The sequence below is a fragment of the Eschrichtius robustus genome, chromosome 9, assembly GCF_028021215.1.
Source record: "Eschrichtius robustus isolate mEscRob2 chromosome 9, mEscRob2.pri, whole genome shotgun sequence".
NCBI lineage: Eukaryota > Metazoa > Chordata > Mammalia > Artiodactyla > Eschrichtiidae > Eschrichtius > Eschrichtius robustus.
Window position 1 is genome coordinate 35,080,911 of NC_090832.1, and position 21,989 is coordinate 35,102,899.

The following is a 21,989-nucleotide window of genomic DNA, read 5'->3' on the forward strand; positions in this document are numbered from 1 at the left end:
CAGGGAAGCCCTATTGGTAATTTTATAAAGACACTGCACGATCTGGATTCCCTCTACTTCTCCAGTCTCCTTTCTTACCAGTTCCCATTTCTTACTTTATATTTGAGATATAACAAATTATGTGAAGTTTCCAGAATGTATCAGACTCTTTCGCTTCTCACTGCCTTTTCAAATACTATATCCTCTGCCTGTCCTAACATTTTGTGATGCTTCCTTTAAAACTCAGCTCGGCTGTCATCTCCTCCACAAATCTTTCCCTAATCTCTTTCCCATATAATTGCTTAATTAAATGCCTCCAATTTACTCCCACAATGCCCTGTATTTTCTATATTATAACTTTCTCATAAACTGCTTCAATTGTCTGCTTACTTGTCTGTTCCCTTCAAAACAGTGCTTCTACGGGGAAGGCATATGCATTTTGTACTACTGCCAATTGCAATGTCTGACACATAGTAGGTATTCATTAAAGTTTGCTGAATGAATGAGGAAGGGAGGTTGATGTGTTGGTAGTTATGCAATAATATAATGCAACATTTTTTTCATGAAGCTTAAAATTGAATTGGGAGTAACAGAAACTAAAGTCGTAAAAGGTTAAGTACAGGATGAGATAATACTGTAGAAGTAAAATGTTACTATGCGATTAATTGCCGAATGAGGATCATAGAAAATAATTATTCTGAGTTCACTGGAAGAAAATGTCACTGTGGATTTATTATTATTTTTTAATATACGAGTTTGTTCCATGAGGGATTTGAGATGGCTGACAACACAATGTATTGGAGTTAATAAAAAGTATGAACGCATGTGTAGTTAAGGCAATAGTATGAGAAAAGGAGGGAGTTTAGAAGTATACAAGGAGCTCATATACTAGCATGTCTGCAAAAATGATCCTCATTAAATAATAGTAAGGTTGGTGTTCTAATTTTCATTTCCACTCTGCCTGGGAGGCTGACTTCTGTGGAGTCAGCAGCTCCATTGTCCTCTGGCTTCTGGCTGAATTGGGGCAATGGGGTGCCCTGGCAGATGATCCAATGGAGGAAAAAGAGTGAGATCAGGACATTTATGTTCTGTGTTGCCTAGAACTGTCTGTGCCTGTGTGTAAATTGTCCCTTTGTTAAAATCTCCTTAAATTGTTTGAATTTGCGTGTGCCCCCTGCTCTCTGTAGAGACTTTGATACAACCACAGAGTTGTTTAAAGCTAGATTGAATGCTGGGCTTAATAACTTTTATGATAACCATTAATGCTATAAAAATATTTCAGGTACTTACTATATATCAGGCAAGATTCTATGAAGAGGTGTTTCAACAGAAGAATTCAGAAAACCAACCAACAAACCTAAAATCTTGTGCTCATATTATTTACATTTTAGTGTGGTAAAGAGGGTATAGATCATATTGGAAGCAAGGAAAAATTGATATGTTTCAAACCCCACAGTTCTGCAATGTTTATTTACATCAACCTCTAGTTTACTGCTTTATTGTAAAGCGGTAATATCCCAGAGATGTAGTTTTGGGGTTGTTTCCTTTTTACTGGGGGTAGATTACCCAGAACTTTTGCTTCTCCTCTTTCCTGTTGCTAATCTTTTGGTTATTTCACTGCTCAGTGTTCCTCCATCAGGAGATATAAAAGGGAAATAAATGGATGAAAAATTTAGCTTTGACATCTATGATAAAAGGTTTGTTAGGAAAGAGACTGAAATCCTGAACTAAAATGAAGCTTTTCAGTTTATCTGGGTTTGTCTGCCCCCTATTGCCATAAAGATGTTGAGAGTTGTTTCTAGCTTGTCAAAAACAAGAGATAAAATGGACAAAATGTTATATTCATGATGATGAAGAGAACTAGGTCTTATAAATAGATGTGGTGCTCTTAATATGAAGCCCTGGTGTACAAATGCTCTGTCTTTGGATGTTAGATTGTATTACAACCTTGTTTGCAGTACTTACTCAGATCATTGTTGACTCATGTGAGTTTAATTCTATGACCTAGCCAAAAAAAGATCATAAATCCCAGCAGGGGAAGACATGGTTGTAGCTTGACCTTGGAAAGGTGAGCTAAAGGTGCTGAGGACCATAAATCCAATTTACAATAATAACAAAAATAAGATTGTTTACACTTTGCCCAGTGGATGAAGTGAAAATCTAATATTTTTCCTGGTACATGCTGTATATTTTGCCAAGCTTGATTAAATTCCTGTTTAGCAGGTATCTGAGAGGAACTGAACAAAAACACTTCATATGAGACTTTTGACTCCTACTTTGTTCTTCATTATTGAATTATTTTTTTAAAAGCTGTTTTTTTTTTCAGGTTCTATTTATGAAATGTTTGGAAATGAATGCTGTTTGTCAACAGGAGAAGTGATTAAAATTACTGGCCTCAAAATTAAGAAGATCATAGCTGAAATTTGTGAGCACACTGAAGGGTGTGAGTCTCCACAACCATTTGAACTGCCTATGAATTTTCCAGGTACAGTATTTTGCAAGCATTTCTCATTTGTAAAACTGTATTCTTAAATGTTATATACGTCTCTACAACTGAAAACAATGAAAAAGTGGTAGTTTTTGTTTTTATTTACTCTAGGGCAGTGGATGAAAAAATCGGGATTCTTATAGTTTAGTGATTTTAAGGACTAATAGGCAAATATTTTCTCCCCTTTTCAGTAAACGTTGTTTACTTAGGACTTAATATTTTCTGATAACAAATATTTAGTGAGTTTAACTATATGCACCATTAGTTGTGTCAGATAGTGGGAATGAAGAAATTAAAGATATATTTTCATAAGATATATAGAACTAATTAATATTTCCTAAACATATTTACCCTCTTTATTCCTAGCTCCCTGGATCACTGCTAAACTTCACTGTCTGGCCTTACTGACAAGTTTGGCTGCTCTTCTTTAACTAGTTAATCTTCAAAAATTAGGTCAGATATCAGGTCTCCTAGAAAACTTTTGCTGACTCTATAATCTAATCTAGATATCTCTATGTTCCCATAGTATCTTGGGCACCATAGCATGCACCTTATTGGGTAGTAATTAATGATTTTCTTATTTGTCTTATTCTTTAGACCAGGGTTGGCAGACTTTTTCTGTAAAGGACCAGATAGTAAATATTTTAGATTTTGCCTGCCAAATGGTCTCCATAACAACTACTCCACTCTGATGTTGTAACATGAAAGAAGCTACAGATACTACATAAACCAATGAGCACAGGTGTGGTTCAATAAAAATTTATTTACAAAAACAGGTGGCCAACAGAATTTGGCCTGTGAACTATAGTTTGCTGAACTCTGCTTGAGACTAAAACTCTTTGACAAATGAAATATGACATATGTGGCTTTATTTCTATGAACAAGCACATTTTCTGGCACAGGGAATGTGCTCAATAATTTCCTGTTGGTTGAATAATTGTTTATGAATGAATGATTAGTGAAAGAGGACAATCTAGTAAGCTGTTACAACATAATGTAGTTTATGGTATAACTGAAGTATGCATGGGTTCTGTGAGAGTCTTGATAAGATGGATCTAACTCCAGTTGATTATGCTTCAGAGCATGGATTTCGGAATCATTATATTTGAATCCCAACTCTGTTACTTCTTAGTTAGGTAACCTTGCCAAATTATTTACCCTCTTCTCATGTAAAATGGGAATAATAATACTATCTCTTAGTGTTGTTGGGAGGATTAAATATTGAAATATATTTAGATTGGTTAGAGTGATACTTGCCATATAACAAGGGCTATAAAAAAGTGTCAGCTTATATTACCATTATTAACATTATTATCATCATTGGTGGAGTCAGGGAAAGCTTTTCAGAGAATGTTATTCTTGAGCTGAGGTTTGGAAAATTAAAATAAATTAACTGTATGAGGAGAGGATTATTCCAAGTGATCCAATATTTTATCCCTTTCAACTGAAATCTTACTCCTTGTTTAATTCTAATTACTCCTCATTACCCCATCCTATATAGCAATAGACTCCCAGTTAGATTTTAAACTCAAAGAATCCAATATGTTTTTAAGCCATCCTTCCTTATTTGTGAATTTTCCATTTCTTGGGGGGGTTATGATTTCTAATTTTATTTTATTGTGGTCAGAAGACATACTTTGTCTTTTGAGACTAGTTTTATGGCTTAACATATGGCCTATCCTGGAGAATGTTCTGTGTTCACTTGAGAAGAATATATATTCTGCTGTTGTAGCATAGAGTGTTCTACAGATGTCTGTTGGTTTATAGGATTGTTCAAGTATTCTATGTCCTTGTGGATCTTTTGTCTAGTTCTGTCCCTTTTAGAAAGTGGAGTATTGAGGTTTCCAACAGTTATTGTTGAATTGTCTGTTTTTCTTTTCAATTCTGTCAGCTCTAGCTTCATGTATTTGGGGACTCTGATGTAAGGTATATATGTGTTTATAATTGTTACCTCTTTGTGGTGGAGTTTCCCTTTTATCATTATATAATATTCTAAACAATTTTTTTTTAATCTATTTTTTTCTAATACTACTGTAGTCACTCCAGTTCTCTTTTGGTTACTATGTTCATGGTCTACCTTCTTCTATTCTTTTACTTTCAAATAACTTGTGTCTTTGAATCTGAAGTATGACTCTACAAGTAAGTTTCTTGTAGACAGTATATAGTTGGATGGGCTTTTTTTTTTAAAATCCATTCTGTCAACCTCTGCCTTTTAATTATTTAATCCATTTATATTTAGTGTAATTATTGGTAGTGTAAGATGTACATCTTCCATTTTGCTATTTGTTTTCCATATGTCTTAGGTCTTTTGTGTTTCTCTATTTGTCCATTTTTGCCTTCTTTTGTGTTAAATAGATATTTTCTAGTGTACAATTTTATTTCCCTTTTTTAAAAAAAAAAATCTTTACTTTTTAGAGCTGTTTTAGGTGCGTTAGCAAATTTGAGCAGAAGGTACAGAGACTTCCCATATACTATACTACCTGTCTCAAATTTGCACAGCTTCCTCAATATCAAAATACCACTGTCTTTTCATGGTGTGTAACATATCTTTTTAGCACTGAATAATAGTTCATTGTCTGTATATACCACCGTTCATTTTGCTATTCACCTATTGAAGAACAACTTGGTTGCTTTCAAGTTTTGGCAATTATGAATAAAACTCCTATAAACATTCATGTGCAGGTTTTTGTGTGAATATTAATTTTCAACTGATTTGGGTAAATACCAAGGAACATGATTGCTGGACCATATGGTAAGGATATGTTTAGTTTAAAGAAACTGCCAAACTGTCTTCCAAAATGGCTGCATCATTTTGCATTCCTACTAGCAATGAATGAGAATTCCTGGTGCTTTGCATCTTCATCAGCATTTTATCTTGTCAGTGTTTTGGATTTTGGCTCTTCTAATATGCATACAATTATGGTATCTTATTATTGTTTTAATTTTCAATTCCTTAATGACGTATAATGTTGAACATATTTTCATATGCTTATTTGCCATGCCACGTTCTTTGGTGAGGCATCTGTTCAGGTCTTTTGCCCACTTTCTAATCAGGTTATTTGTTCTATTATTGTTGGCTTTTAAGAGATCTTTGTGTATTCTGGATACAAGCCCTTTATCAGGTATGTCCTTTGCAAATATTTTGCAAATATTTTCTCTCAGACTGTAGCTTGTCTTCTCATTCTCTTGACAATATTATTCACTGAGCAATTTTTTAAAAATGAAGTCCAGCTTATCAATTATTTTTCTCATAGATTTTGCCTGTGGTGTCATGTCTGAAAATTCATCATCAAACCTAAGGTCATCTAGATTTTCTGCTGCATTATCTTTTAAGAGTTTTATAGTTTTGCATTTTACACTTAGCTCTGTGATCTATTCTGAGTTGATTTGTGTGAAGAGTGTAAGACCTGGGTCTAGATTCTTTTTTTTTTTTTTTTTTTTTAACATGTGAATGTGCAATTGTTCTAGCACCATTTGTTGAAATTACAATTTTTGCTCCTTTGTCAAAGATCAGTTGACTATATTTAGATGGGTTTATTTCTGGGCTCTCCATTCTGTTTCACTGATTTGTTTATTCTTTCACCAGTACCACACTGTGTTGATTACTGCAGCTTTATAGTAAGTCTTGGCAGTTCTCTGGCTTTGTTCTCCTTTAATGTTGCTATCCTAGGTTTCTTGCCACTCCATATAAACCACAGAATCAGTTTGTCAGTATCCATGGAATAACTTACTGGGATTTTGATTGGCATTGCATTAAAGCTATAGATGCAGCTGTGAAGAACTGACATCTAAACAATATTATATATTCCTATTCATGAAGATAGAATATATCTCCATTTATTTAGTTCTTTCATTTCTTTCATCAGAGTTTTGTAGTCTTCTTCATATAGATCTTGTACATATTTTGTCAGATTTATACCTATTTCATTGTGTTGGTGCTAATGTAAGTGGTTTTGTGCCTTTAATTGCAAATTCCACTTGTTCATTGCTAGTATAAATAAAAGTGATTGACTTTTGTATATTAACGTTGTATCTTGAAACCTTGCTATACTTATTAGTTCTAGGAGTTTTTTATTGATCCTTTCAGATTATAATTGAATACATTGTTGATATTATTATTATGAGCAAGCAAAATTTGTAAGATTAACTAAGAATAAGAAAATAAAAGTTTTTACTTTATCCTCACTCGTTCCTTTTCTGCTGCTTTTCCTTTATGTAATTCCAAGTTTCTGACATACAATTTTTCTACTCTCTGAAGAACGTTTTTTAATGTTTCTTGCAAAGCAGGTCTATTGGAACAAATTCCCTCAGTCATTGTTTGTCTGAGAAAGTCTTTAATTCTCCTTCACTTTTAAAGGATATTAGGATTCAGATTTCTTGGTTGGTGGGGTTTTTTTTCCTCAACACTTTAAATATTTCACCTTCCTCTCTTCTTGCTTGCATGGTTTCTGAGGGGTAGTTAAATGCAATTCTTACCTCTGTTCTTCTAAAAGTATGATAGGTAAGATTTTTTTCCTCTGACCTTTTTCAAGATTTTTTCATTATTTTTGATTGTATGCAGTTTGAATATGATGTTCTTATGAAGTTTTAAAAAAAATTCCTGTTTAGTGTTCTCTGAGCTTCCTGGATCTGTGGTTTGGTGTCTGGCATTAATTTGGGGGAAATTATCAATCATTATTTCTTCAATTATTTCTTCTGTTCTTCTTTTTTAAATAAATTTATTATTTATTTATTTATTTATTTACTTACTTACTTACTTACTTATGGCTTTGTTGGGTCTTCGTTGCTGCGCGCAGGCTTTCTCTAGTTGTGGAGAGCAGGGGCTACTCTTCGTTGCGGTGCCAGCTTCTCATTGCGGTGGCTTCTCTTGTTGCAGAGCACGGACTCTAGGTGTGTGGGCTTCAGTAGTTGTGGAACGTGGGCTTGGTAGTTGTGGCTTGTGGGCTCTAGAGCGCAGGCTCAGTAGTTGTGGCTCACGGGCTTAGTTGCTTTGTGGCATGTGGGATCTTCCTGGACCAGGGCTCGAACCCATATCCCCTGCATTGGCAGGCAGATTCTTAGTGCCACCAGGGAAGCCCATTGCTTCTGTTCTTACTTCTCTTTCTTTCCTTCTGATATTTCCATTATGCATATGTTACACCTTTTGTTGTTGTCATACAGTACTTGGATATTCTGTTCTGTGTTTTTGTTTTATATTTTTTTCCTCACTGCTTTTCTGTTTTAGAAAGTACTATTGATATATCCTCAGGCTCAGAGATTCTTTCCTCAGCTATGTCCAGTCTACTAATGAGCCCATCAAAGGCATTCTTCATTTCCATTACAGTGTTTTTGATCTCTAGCACTTCATTTTGATTTTCTTTTATGCTTCTGTCTCTCTGCTTACGTTGCCCATCAGTTCTACTTTATCCACTAGAACCCTTAGCGTATTAATCATAATTGTTTTAAATTCCTGGTCTGATTGTTCCAACATTGCTGCCATATCTGTGTCTGATTCTGTGCTTGCTTTGTTTCTTCAATTGTCTTTTTTTGCTTTTTTTAGTATTCCTTGTACTTTTTTTTCATGATGGTTAGGCATCATGTACTGGTTAAAAGGAGCTGTAGTGAATAGTCCTTTAGTAATGTGGCAATAAAGTGTGGCAGGAGCGGAAACATTCTCTAGTCCTATGATTGTTATAGTATTTTAGTGAGCTTGTGCCTCTGAATTGTGAACTTCACAAATGCTTCTCAGTCCCATTCTCTGCATCTTTAGGTGTAACGGGATGGCTGGAGTGGGTTGGAGTTGGGTATTTCCCTTCTCCCCTGTGGAAGACCAGAGCAGGCTAAAGCTGGGCATTTCCCTTTCCCCAAGTGGAAAGGTGAGAGTGGGCTTTTGTTGCGTATTTTCCCTAAGTGGAAGGCTAGAGTGGGTGTTAGTTGTGTATTTTCATCCCTCTGGGTCAATGAGTCCTGATAAAACACCAATAGTTTCTCTCGAGGGCAGGTCTTATTAAGAACAGAATGCTCTGGCCTATTTCAAAATGGTTTCTTTTACTTTCCCCCCACCAGAAGCATGAGGGGATTTTTCTCTGATATTCACTGTGAGAGCCTGGTTAAGTTTTTGGTGGTAAAACTTAAAAAATTGTGGGCCCCCCTGTGACTAAGTTTCCCTGGAATTTTTTACTCTCAGACTTGTCCACTCTGAGCCTCTAGCAATTCATCAATTACAGGTCGTATTTGTCTACCCTGGTATTGGTTTTTGTAGCAGTTTCTTCTGTGGTAAATTGAGATTCTCTGTACTTGCCTGTCTGTCTCTCCAGTTTTGGAGGCAGTAGTTTGTCCTGTGATCTCACTTCTCTGATATATCTAGGAATAGTTGTTGATATTTCAGTTTGTTCAGCTTTTCACTTTTTTTTAGGACAGAGTGACAACTTCCAAACTCCTTATATGCCATGCCAGAAACCAGAAATCTGGTGGTTTTTTAAAAATACCCATATATATATTTAGTTATTTTATCAGTGGTAGCCTGGGGATTACAATTAATGACTTAATTTATAACAATCTAGTTTGGATTAATGAATTTAATTTCAATAGCATATAAAATTTGGCTCCCATATAGCTCTGTTTCTTACCCCTTGGTTCAAATTTTTATTATTATAAAAATTACATCTTTATACATTGTGTGCCCATCAGCACAGATTTGTAACTATTTTTTATGCAATTGTTTTTAAAATAAGATATGAGAAAAAAATTGAAAACAAAATATACATTTGAATTTTCTTTTAATTTACTTTCAGAGTTATTTTTACTGATACTCTATTTCTTCACATGGAATAGAGTTACTGACTTGTGTCCTTTCATTTCAGCCTAAAGGACCCCCTTTAGTGTTTCTTGTATGGCAGGTTTGGTAGTGTTAAATTCTCTCAGTTTTTGTTTATCTGGAAATGTCTTAATTTCTCCTTTATTTTTAAAGGATTTTTTTTTTCTGGACAGAGAATTTTTGGTTAATAGTCCTTTTCTTTCAGCACTTTTAAGTATGTCATCCCAGTGATTTCTGTCCTCCGTGGTTTCTAAGTAGAAATTAGCTTTTAATCTTATGAGAAACCCTTGTACATGATGAATCTTTTCTTCTCTTCTTTTTTCAAAATTCTCTAACTGTTGGTTTTCAGCAGTTTAATCATGATGTGTCTAGCCATGGATCTCTGAGTTTATTCTACCTGGAGTATGTTGAGATTCTTAAATGTGTAGATTAATGTTTTTCATCAAATTTTGGAAGTTTTTGCCATTATTTCCTGAAATATTTTTTCTACACTTTTTTCTCTCCTCTCCTTCTGAGGCATTCATTATTCACATATTGATATGCTTAATGGTGGACTTCCCTGATGGTGCAGTGTTTAAGACTCCACGCTCCCAATGCAGGGGCCGTGGGTTCGATCCCTGGTCAGGGAATTAAGATCCCACAAGTGGTGGGGTGCGGCCAATAAAAAGGAAAAAAAAAGAGGGTGTATTATATGCTTGATGGTGTCTCATAGGTCTTTGAGGCTTTGTTTATTTCTTTTCATACTTTTTATTTCTTAGAATGGATAATCTCAATTGACCTGTTTTCAAGTTTGACTTATATTCTCTATTTGCTAAGACTTAATAAAATACTTTATTAAGTATTTCCATACTTCCTTTTCATTCATAAACATAGTTTCTTTTAGTTCTTAAAACGTATTTAATATAGCTGTTTAAATTCTTTCTCCAGGAATTCTAGTGTCTGGGCTTCCTCAGAAGCAGTTTCTATTGATTGATTTTTTTCCCCCTTGTTTTATAGGCCAGATATTCTTGTTCCTTTGCCTGTCTCACAGTTTGTTGTTGAAAACTGGATATTTTCAACAATATAATGTGTCAGCTCTAGAAGTTGCATTCTCCTTCCTCCTCAGGGCTTGTTTTTGCTGGTTGTTTAGTGACTTTTCTGAACTAAATCTGTAAAGTCTGCATTCTTAGTCATGTGTGGTCATTGAAGTCTCTGCTCAATTAGCTTGGTGGGCAATGAATGTCTGGACAGATATTTCCTTAAGCAACTGGAACCAAGAAGTCTCCAGTCTTTGTTAAGAGGTTCTGTGTTCATTTGGAGGCATGCTTTCAACACTCAACCAGGCAATTGAAAATTCTTGCTTAGCTTTTACTTCCTGTTCATGGAGCGCTTCAAAGTCAACAAGATTTGAGAGCTTACAGACTTCTCAGGTCTTTCTTGAGCATGCACACAGTTCTGGGCACGTGCACAGTCATATACATGTATGTGGTCTTCTAGATTTCCAGGAATATGTTGGAACTTCTCAATGTCCTTACGGACATCTCATTCCTCAGCTTTTCCTTTTAGGCTTTTTGGTTAGCCCATTTTTTTCCCCCAACTGTTATACACCACTGCAGGCAGCCACAAAAATTAAATAATTGCCTCTCATTGTTTTTGACAAATGCTCTGAGGAAAAGTATTTTCCACTCACTGAGCTCAAAATAGATCAAATAGAGACAGCATTACAAATAGAACCTTCCAGGAAGTCACCAGACATATCAAATAATGACAATTTTCTGAGAATGATCTTTGAAGGAACTCCAACTTCTTTCTCCTCCATCTTGTGACTGCTAGGCTGCTGGCTTTGCCATGATTGTGGGCTGTTGGTTTTCAAGGCTACTGTGGAGTTGAAGGGGGTTGGAAGAATGGGAATACAAGCAAGTTAAAATGCCACAAAGTTTGCTGTTCTTACCAAGATTCAGCTACTTTTTCATTAATAAATGTTCTCCAGATTGCTGCAATTCTTTGGTTAATTTCCAGAGTTCTGAAAAAATTAATCCTGATGATTTTTTTTTACCAGTTTCTCTACTGCTTTTTGGAGGAGACAATTTTCAAAGGTCCTTATTCCACCATTTCACTGACATCATCCACCCTTCTGTATTGAAGTAAAATATATGAACACAGATCCTTAATTTCTCATTGGTAGTTCAAAAGTTTTCATGAAGATGACCATAACCTTGGAAAGGGTACCTAGGGTACCCTTTCTTTGCAAATAAAGATGCTCTACTGAAGAAAGATATCCAACCTTCAACCAGTAAATATAGCTTTATAGATGCAGCTCCAACAAATGAAAACTCAAGCAACAATTAAGAAAGAAAAGCTTTGTTAATTTGGCAAGGACTCTTTAAGGGAACAAACTGGAAGGTGATTTTTCACTAAAATGTGACTGGGAAACTAAACTTGCAATATACATAACTGGTTGCATATCCTATATTAATGTTATGTTTCCATATATCTTTATTATGTCCCCTCAAAAAATGTTCAATATATTAAATAAAAAGCAATCATTTCAGTTCTTTATGGAAATAAACATACTGCTTTAGAAGCATAATTTGTTATTTTAGAAGACAGCCCTCATAGCTAAGTCCTTTTATGAGCTAGGAAACATGCCATTCTTGCCAAACACAACAAAAATACATTCTGATATTTGGTAGTTGATTGCGTTGTCCACATAGATCAGTAAATCATGTAATTTTTGGATTATAATGAAGTTCCAAATTTCTGGATTACTTCTTGGAAATATTTGTTCCTCCTTAATAGTGTTATTAAGCATGAATAATAAACGCTTTCTCTTTAGACATAAGAAATATCCGGAAAGAGTTTCAATACATCTTTTTCTGATGGACAGAGTTTATTTCTAAACAGCAAGTTTACATATTATCTCTAAACCATATGTTCAAGGAAGGTTGTGGTTGCATCTATAAAACCACCATTAAAATTACAAGGCTAGATTGAAGATATTTTTCTGTTTGAAATTTTAGATCATATTTTATGAATTTTATTATTGTGGAGGAATTTTGTTGCTGGAGGCAACAAAATGTGTAAGAAATGTGATAGTAGAGCTTAGACATGGAACATTCTCTACTACTCTACAGTCTATCCTGAACACATCACACTCTCAAATTAGAATCCTAATGATGTGCCAGACACCTTTCTAATACTTTTGCATATAAAACTGTTCTAGGGGCTTCCCTGGTGGCACAGTGGTTGGGGATCTGCCTGCCAATACAGGGGATACGGGTTCGAGCCCTAGTCTGGGAAGATCCCACATGCTGCGGAGCAACTAGGCCCGTGAGCCACAGTTACTGAGCCTGCGCGTCTGGAGCTTGTGCTCTGCAACAAAAGAGGCCGCGATAGTGAGAGGCCTGCGCACCGTGATGAAGAGTGGCCCCCACTCGCCGCAACTAGAGAAAGCCCTCGCACAGAAACGAAGACCCAACACAGCCAAAAATAAATAAATAAATAAATAAAACCAAAACAAAAAAAAACTGTTCTAAACACTTTTATGTATATATAGGTTACTAATTGAATTCACATTTTACATATGAGAAAACAGAGTTACAGAAAGGTCAAGTAACTTGCCCAAGATCACATAGTTAAGTAAGTGGTTATGTTAAATCTACACTAGCACTGTTCAATAGAAATATAATGTGTATTCATCCAACATTATTCATGTGGCTATCCCAGGAACTTCACTTCTTCGACACATGGTCCACTCCGTAGGGTTTTCCCTGAATGAGTGATCAGAGCAAGCCCAAGGTGGAAACCATAGTCTTCTATAACCTAATCTCAGAAGTGAAATACCATCACTTCTGCTATATTCTTTTGATCAGACAGACACATGCTGGTGCAATCTGGGAGGGGATTGCACAAAGGTGTGACAACCAGGCGGCAGGGACAGGAATCACTAGAGCCATCTTAGAGGCTATCTAGCACAGATATTTTTAAAAGTAAAAAAACAAAAAAAAGTGAATTAATTTTAATAATGTATTTTAGTTAAAAATATGCATCTAAAATATTATCCTTTTAATATCTAATCAATAGAAAAATTATTGAGATATTTTACATTCTTTTCATGTTAAGTCTAAAACCTAGCATGTATTTTCCACTTACAGAACATATCAAGTCTGGCCATGCAAATTTCAAGTGGCCAAATTTCAAATGCTCAATACAGTGCTCCAACTGTGGTACTGTATTGGAGAGCACCAATACAGATCTAAACTGTTCCAGAGTCTGTGCTCTGAAGCACTTCTTCCTTAATCATAGAAAAGAGTGAGATGGTCTTTTTGTCAACCAACATCAGTGTTATAATGGGGATCCACAAATCCCCTGGATACGTGGCATCCTTTCTAACTTTCCTGTTATATGCAGTAAGCATTGTAATGTTAAAAAATCTAAATTAATGCTACTCCTAAATAACATGACATAGGAATTTTTAAATGAATGTTAGAAAATTTATTAACTGTAAAATTTCCTTCATATGTTTAATGGATTTGAGTCATGCTTTAAAGACAAACTTTAGGCAGTGCTTCCTACATAAATTAATTTCTACCAGATAAATGGAAAAATGGATTTCATCTGTCAAGAGGTCAAGCCATCTCTAAGTAGCCTCGCAGCTGCCAGGCCGACTTGCCACACTTCATAAATTAGATCAGTAATGAAACAATAAGCCCATATGAATGTAGTAGTTGCTTCCTCATGGTACAGCAGACAGCATGAGCATCATGCTTTAATGGTTCCCCTTGAGCCCCATCTCCCATGGGTGAGATAGAACAGGCCAGGTGGGGGCCCAACGCACAGTGGAGGAACACTGAGTTTAGGAAATCCCCAAAGTATAAGAGGCTGATGGCCAATCTGCCATTCTTTGCCCTTGAAGAAAACATGTCTTTATTACCTTGGGATGTAAGAAAATCTCCTTGGAGGAGAGGAGGGAGACTTTAGTATCCTAGAATGCCTCTCAGGAAGGAGATACTCCCTATCATTTCCATACTGGTCAGGAAACAAATATTTTACCTCCAGTTTCTGAGGCATGTAGAAATGCTGTGGAGGATTATCTCCCAAGATATCTATATCCCTTAGCAGTAAGACTGTTTCCAAAATCATTTTAATTATAAATGTGAAAAATATAGGAAAGTAGTAAGAATAACCAATGACAAAACTGGTTTAATAATATAATTATTTCTTCACGAAATTGATTAAGGTTAAATGATTAAAATTTATGAAACTTGCTCCTTTATGCATGGATACCAAAACACCTAATACATACATAATGTATGTACATTCGTACATTAAATATATTTAATAATAATTCACTTAAAATTCAAAACGAATTTTCTCATTGTTTCATTTGGGAAACTATGTACTTAATCGATAGAAAACATGTAATATTACATTCAATGGTGATTTATTATATTTCATGTACCGTTGAAATGACTAAGTCTTTCACATTTAGCCATTTTATGATTGTAGCTATTTTTTGACTATAATATCAGTTTATAAAGGGACCTGATAGGAAAATTATGTAAAAATATTTAAAATATATTTGATAGCTTTATAGTAAATAACTTTTTGTCTTCTGTTTTTTAAATGACTTATGTTAAAAGAAGTAAGCTACAGGGCAGAATTTGCTCTTATTTTTCCGTCTGGATGTTATGATGACACATGATTCAGAAAAGCCCTAAATAGGGCTCCCTGCTTTTTGGACAATTTTCTATTGAAGGAATCATGGACCATTCTTCCAAGTTTTCTCGGTCAACCTCTCTTAAGGCATCTCTTCCCCACTGTGCTCACTTAAGCAAAATAGATTCATCTATGCTTATTATACAAAATATTTTCCTAGACAAAAAGGGGTATTCTGCATATACGATGCAAGAAAATGTGAAGTAATCTAAATGCACAAAAAATTCAGACTTTTACACTAATTTTTAGTTCCATTTTTTTTTGGCCTATGTTTTCTTCACTTTAGTACATGATCAGATTTCTTTTCTAAGTCTTTGGTCTTTTGATAACTAAAATATATATTATCTGGAACACAAATGGACTGCAGTTCTAGGTCAAAATGTTCTTTTTACCCACCCATGTACATTTTAGAATCAGAACGGAATTCTGTCAGAAATATCATTTTAAAATAGGCTTTTCTACAACTGGCACTGTTCTATAAGTTCTCATAGTATTAATATTTTGTGCACATCTTCTAAAAATCTATCTCATCACTTTTTGCGCTTACCATCTCCTTCTCTTTCACGCACAATTCCTTCAAAGCTCTTTATGGTGTTGCCTCAACAGTATCACCATGGAGGAGCTCTCATGAGGGGAACCAGGCTGTCCAACCAAATTGTCTACTCAGGTCTTCATTTCCTGAAGTGGACATTGGCAAAACACGTTACTGTATTTATACATAATTACATATCAGAGGTTTAGAGGTTCTGTCATTGGAACAAAAGATTTTTTTCAGTAGACTTTATTTTTTAGAGCAATTTTAGGCTTTCACAACAAAATTGGCATAAAGTACAGAGATTTCCCATGATTTCCCATATACCTCTACATATGCATAGCCTCCTCCATTGTTAACATCCCCTACCAGAGTGGTACGCTTGTTACAACTGATGAATTTACCTTGACACCTCATAATCATTCAAGTTCATGGTTTACATTGTAGTTTACTCTTGTTTTTGTATGTTCTATGGGTTTAGACAAATGACATGTATCCACCATTATGGCATCATACAGAGTATTTTCACTGCCCTAACAATCCTATGTGTTCGGTCTGTTCATCCTGTCTCCCTCACAACCCCTGGCAAGCACTGATCTTTTTGCTGTTTTTGTAGTTTTGCCTTTTCCAAAGTGTCATACAGTTGGAATCATAGACTTTTTTCGGCTTAGTAATATGCATTTACAGTTCCCCTATGTCTTTTCATGGCTTTCTAGCTCACTTCTCTTTAGCGCTGAATAATATTCCATTGTCTGGGTGTACCACAGTTTATTTATACATTCACCTACTGAACGACATCTTAGTTGCTTCTAAGTTTTGGCAACTGTAAATAAAGCTGCTATAAACGTCCATGTGTAGATTTTTGTACGGACATAAGGAACACAACTTTTTGAAGTTATAAAATGTGTTGATTTTTCCCAAATTTACCAATGCCACATCTATCTTGTAGAAAATTAGAAAAGGGAAGAAAATGCAGGGGTGAGAGCATAGCACCCTATAATCTCATCACCAGAGCTATTTAGCATTAATATTTGGTTTCCTTCTATTGTTTTCCAGTAGTGCACCTACACACATACAGACATGTTTTAATATAATGAGAAATAAGCCTATTTCTGAGGACTTGCCTATATCATTAAATATTCCTCAAAACATAATTTTTATTTTCTATATAATAGTCCATCATATGCTTATACCATAATTAATAAATCCATTCCAAACATGGTCATTTATGCAATTTATGCTATAATGAACAGACTTTTAACTGAAGTTTTGCCTGCATTTCTGATTATTATGATAGCTTCATATACATAAAATTATGACTTCAAAAGTAAAAATGTTTTTAAAGCTTTTGATGCATATTGCCAAATCACATTCAGTAAAGATTCTGCCAATTTACATCCCACCAGGAACTAATGACAGGGCCCATCTACCTGCTTTTTTCAAGCTATTACTTAACTGTCCATCCTTCCTCACTCCCATTTTTTAAATTAACAGCTTTATTGAGCTATAATTTACATAGCATAGAATTCAGCTCTTTTAAGTATACAGTTTAATGGTTTTTAGTGTCTCTGTCTCAGGTTTTTTTTTTTTTTTTTTAGCAACATGAGTTTAAATAAATGAAAAGAGGTAACTGTTAAGTGCTTACTACAAACTTTGGGCTGTAGAGGGTACTCAGTGATTGTTAAATATCTTTAAAAAACTTTAGAGAGGTTTCTTTGTTTCATGAGACCCAGCATGGTTAGGCCTCTAATGTTCTCATTTCAGCTCTATCTTCCTTATTATGAAAATAAATTCTTCTGGCCTTTGGGGGCAGCTGGTCTATTATGCTTAGTTTTTGATGATGGGGTAAATTTTCATCTTTTTCTAACATATTCTGTGTCTTTTTGCAATACTTTATTGGGAAGTTAGAGATTGTCACGTCTAGGCTGCTAGACAGTTGACGTTTAAATCCCTCTTGATCAGATATTAACCATATGAAGCTCCAGTTTGTCTATCTGTAGTGTCTAAAGTGATCAACAACAGCAAATCCAGTCTCTCTGATCTTTCCTGCAAGCTATAGTCGGGGCCCATCTCTGAATAGTCTGAACTAGTTCCAAAGGCGTTACCTGCGACGGATCTCCCAATGCTCTAACAAGACTTATCTCAAAAACTGCTCATGAGCTCTTGCTGACTAAATACCCAGTCAGATCTTCTGTATGAGGTCCAGCAAACTGTTTCCCAGAGCCAATCCAGTGGAAATGATGGTGGGCTTGCCAGTTGAAGAGTTATTGCCAATTTCAGGTGGGATTTTCAAATTTATGTTATTCGAGTTAGTTTTTTGGTTGCCTAGTAATATGGGATCAAAAGGATGCACTTAGGAAGAAAATGTTCCTTTATATATGCTGGCGAATTTAGGAAAAAAAAGTTTGGTTTTCTTTATTGTGCAGATCAAAATCTATTTAAATCTTAAGCTCTGAAATCCATTTAAAACTTATGGTTACGTTGGAAAATTATCTCTCTTCCTAATTTGAATTTAATGTAAACTGATTTTTAATTGTTTTGCATAATCATGGGTAACAGATTTTTTTGAACACTGCATGATAAAAATCAGCAAATATGTCAGACAAAGCACAACATTAAAGGAAACACCACAGCGTATGTTGACAGTTATAGAAGAATTGCTGCTGTTTTCACCCTTCACACCAGAATAATTTTTTCAATATTTACCTCCCATGTGTAGAGAGGGAAACATATGGGGTTTTATATAATCATAAGCATAAACAGGTGGCTATTAGGTACATTTAATTTGCAAGCAACATCAATACTGAACAACGCAATCAGCACCACGTGGCTCCCAAACTCTTTCCACTAACATTCCATTAGCAAAATTAAGATCATTAAAATAGAGGGAGGGTACACTCCTCCCTCAGTTGGCTTCAACTACCCTTCAGAGCCATGAATAAAACACATTTTCAAAAATGCCTTGGCATTTTGCTGCTTCTTTTGTTCAAGGGAACTTCAGCAACTGTGTATAATATATACCTTGTGAATAACTACAACCAGCACAATATTTGCATTTAAAATGTGCTTACATCTCCCTATAATCTGCTTATTATGGACATAAAATGTTGGTGGTTAAATTCTAAGCAATTTATCAAAGCCTGGAGTCAGACAAATTCCTCAAAGCCACCTGGAAATATTTCCCCAAAGGCAGTCCACCTAAAGAGGTCACCTGAGGCTCTTTTCCATAATCAAACACTCTGGCAAAATCTGTAATGGTAGCTGGTAACTTTTTTTGCTCAGCCTGTGTCAGATACTGAACTGTGGATTCTACATATTTTGTCTCATCTAATTTGATCCAAACTGGATCCTCTTTGGCCCTGTAAGTATTCATCTCTCTGATGTTACAACCATCCTACAATGGCTTAGAATTCCAGAGTGAAAGAAAATGATATGAAAGAATAGCTATTATTTCTTGTATTTTGCTTTTTCAGTGCTTGCTCTGTGTCAAGTGCTGTCTAAGCATGTTACATGTATTGACTCATTTAATCATCACAATGACTTTATGAGGTAGATGAAACAATTTTCTCCATTTTACAGAAAAGGAAATTATAACCCTGAGAGTTTAAGTTCTCAAGTTTACACAGTGGGGAAAGGACTGAGACCAAACTTAAACCCAGGTTGTTTGAATCAAAAATTCATACTTCTAACCACTTCACTTTCCTGTTGGGATAGTAGTGTGTTGCTGGGCCTGAAAATTCTATTGCCTAAAGTCAGCAAGAGCCAGGAGTAGTAAATGTGTGATATTTTGACGGTCTCCTAATAAAGCCTCGTGAGAGATTTGGGGGACCTAATGTCTGTGGGCGTTCTTTCCAGTCCTGATACCTCTATGTGTCTTCTCAAGGGGCAGTGCTCTGGAGAACTGTAAGAGTCCAGAGAACTGTGCTCTTGCCAAGGTTTATGAGAAGAAGAATTTCTGACATCTTCTCTCCTCATCCTAAGTCTATTACTCATTCTCACTGCTTAGGAGAGAGAAAGCTTTAACATGAACAAGGATGTATGGCACTTTTAATAGTAAAGCCATGATTATAACAGAGATTTAGGCATTGATATCAAATTATATCATTTGATTTCAAAGTCTAACATTATTAATGTAAATTATTTGTTAAATATCTCAAATGTATTAGATATTGCATATCACTCCTTTCAAGGCCTTACTGGGAAAATTAAGGTTTTTTCATGCAGTGGTTGAACCATTGAGGTAAAAATGAATCAAAAGATTTTACGATTTATTCTTTTTATTGCCAGGTAAAAGAACTATTAAAAATTGTTAATAGCTATTATAGATAATTCTGATTTCATTATACATGTAAAGACATTCACACATAGGAATTCTACAGCCACACTTAGCATCTAAAACACTTAACAAACTTGGTCACCATCTTAGATATGTCTTCTCCTCCTCCTAAATACTCCATTAAATTACTACACAAAATTTTCTTATGAATTTGACTTTCCTCACATTCCTTGTTTCTGCTCTTGGAGACTTCTGTCAAGATTGTTTGAATCACTCATTAGTTGATGATTTTCAATAATCTCAGAAATCTGGAGAATTTTCTCACAGTTTGGACATTATTATTATTATATGTTTCATTACTTTGCTCAAGAATTTTGAGTTTTTTGCTTTGATAGGGTATTTCATGCATCTCGTTTTAATCTGAAATTAAATAGAGGTGCTTGAGCTAAGATTCTAGTCAAAATACCAGATTTGGGATAGTCTTGAAGAAGATAGTTTTTGTAGGATGTGCTGACCTAAGAATTGTCTTGGAAATGTAACAAAATAATAGGAAAATGTGGAATGAGAAACCTATATAGGCAAGTATAAAGTAACAAGGATGCTTAGGAACTTGATTGCAGGACAAAGTGCCATTTTGAAGAGGCAGAGGCATACACTCACAAAAATAAGTGAAACACACTTTGCTTTATTGGCAGAGAGACAAGACACATGATCAAAAATATGTAGCAGTCTGATTTCTCTCTAAATCTTCTCCTTCACATAGCTCAGTCCATTAGAAATTTTTGAGCAGTATCTCAAATATATATGTATTTATTTAAAATTATGGCAGCTATGCGTATATATGCATGTATATTTGATGTGTTGTTAATCTATATCTCAAAGGCAAATTTCTTTATGATGATAGTGGATGTGAATCCACATTTTGATAACTTTAAATTGTTAAAGAAGTTTCAGCCACTCTTCATATTTTATTAGACGAGAGTGTCATTGTTTTATTTCATAATATGGCTAAAGAAGAGATTGAGTGAGAGTAGAAATGTCGACTTCGTCCTTTTTTTTTGTTCACTTGTGTTTATATTAGTTTTATTTTCAATACATGATTTCTTTGCAAGAAACGTGTGAAGCCGTTTATCCATTTTGTGAGATTTACTTTATTTAAAAACTGTGATAATGTATTCTGGAAACCCACTTGCATATGGCCAGGTGGTCTGCAGCACACTCAAAGAACATGATCTTGTGGACAGAGCTGTCAACCCCTTCAGCTTGTGCAGTTCCCAGGCCTCCCACGTGCCTGTACCTCCAGGCACGTGGCCATCTGATGTACGAGGAGATGAGACTAGTGCCAATCAATGTCAAATATCAGTGAAGTTCACTTTCTTACGTTGCTCGTTTTAAAAAGCTCTAAGAATTTCTGCACCCAAAAGGAGGGTGAAAGGCTGGACAAACAATTTACAATTTACAATAATAATGAAAGGCTTAAATGTGTAACCCTATGATTAAGCCCTTGAGCTTTAGAGGCACAAAATCCTACTTGTATCTTATGAGCTGTGTGATGATAGAGAATTTATGGTATCTCTTCAAACTTTCCTGTGGTTATTTGTGAAGTGTTTGTTTTTTATTTCTAGCTACCTCGTATTGTAATTTGGAAAATTGAATTCTATCAGACATGTAAATTTCCAGCACATTCTAAGCTGCTAATATTTTAATAATCCTAATTTTGATGATATGAGAGGAAGATGAGAATTAGTACATAAAGTTCACTCTAAGATTCCTTATCTCAGAGATAGAGGGAATATGTTTGGTTGGAACTGTGAAAGCAAGCTAGAGATTAGACAAAGAAAAAAGATTGTGAACTCTTTTCACACATAACATCTTACACAATGATCTTATGTATATAAATAGTATTGTGATGCACAGGTGGAAATTTTTTATTTTTTAAATTACTCCCTATTTGTGTGAGAATTGATGAGATAGAGAAACAAGTAGAAAAAAATCTGATGAGTGTGAATTCTGCACGGTGAACCAGGAAGTTATTTTTGCTCTTCTCATACTGGAGGGTCTGGAAAGGCTGACCAATGCAAAGGGAGGGCCAACCTGTGAGACCACATACATATCTTGTGAACTGGAATAAACATGTTCTCATAGGAAATGTCCTTGTAAGTCATTTGTGTGACAGGGAGGTGGCCTGGGGTGGAGGTAAGATTATGAGACTTGGATTTAA

General features: G+C 35.1%; 1 protein-coding gene across 1 annotated transcript in view; it reads left to right on the forward strand.

Moving 5' to 3' along the window:
• THEMIS (thymocyte selection associated) overlaps positions 1-21,989 on the forward strand; it is a 181,822-nt gene that overhangs the window by 32,335 nt on the left and 127,498 nt on the right. The window contains exon 2 of the mRNA XM_068550825.1: positions 2,306-2,464. Coding sequence (XP_068406926.1) covers positions 2,306-2,464 — 159 coding nt within the window. The remainder of the gene's footprint in view (positions 1-2,305; positions 2,465-21,989) is intronic.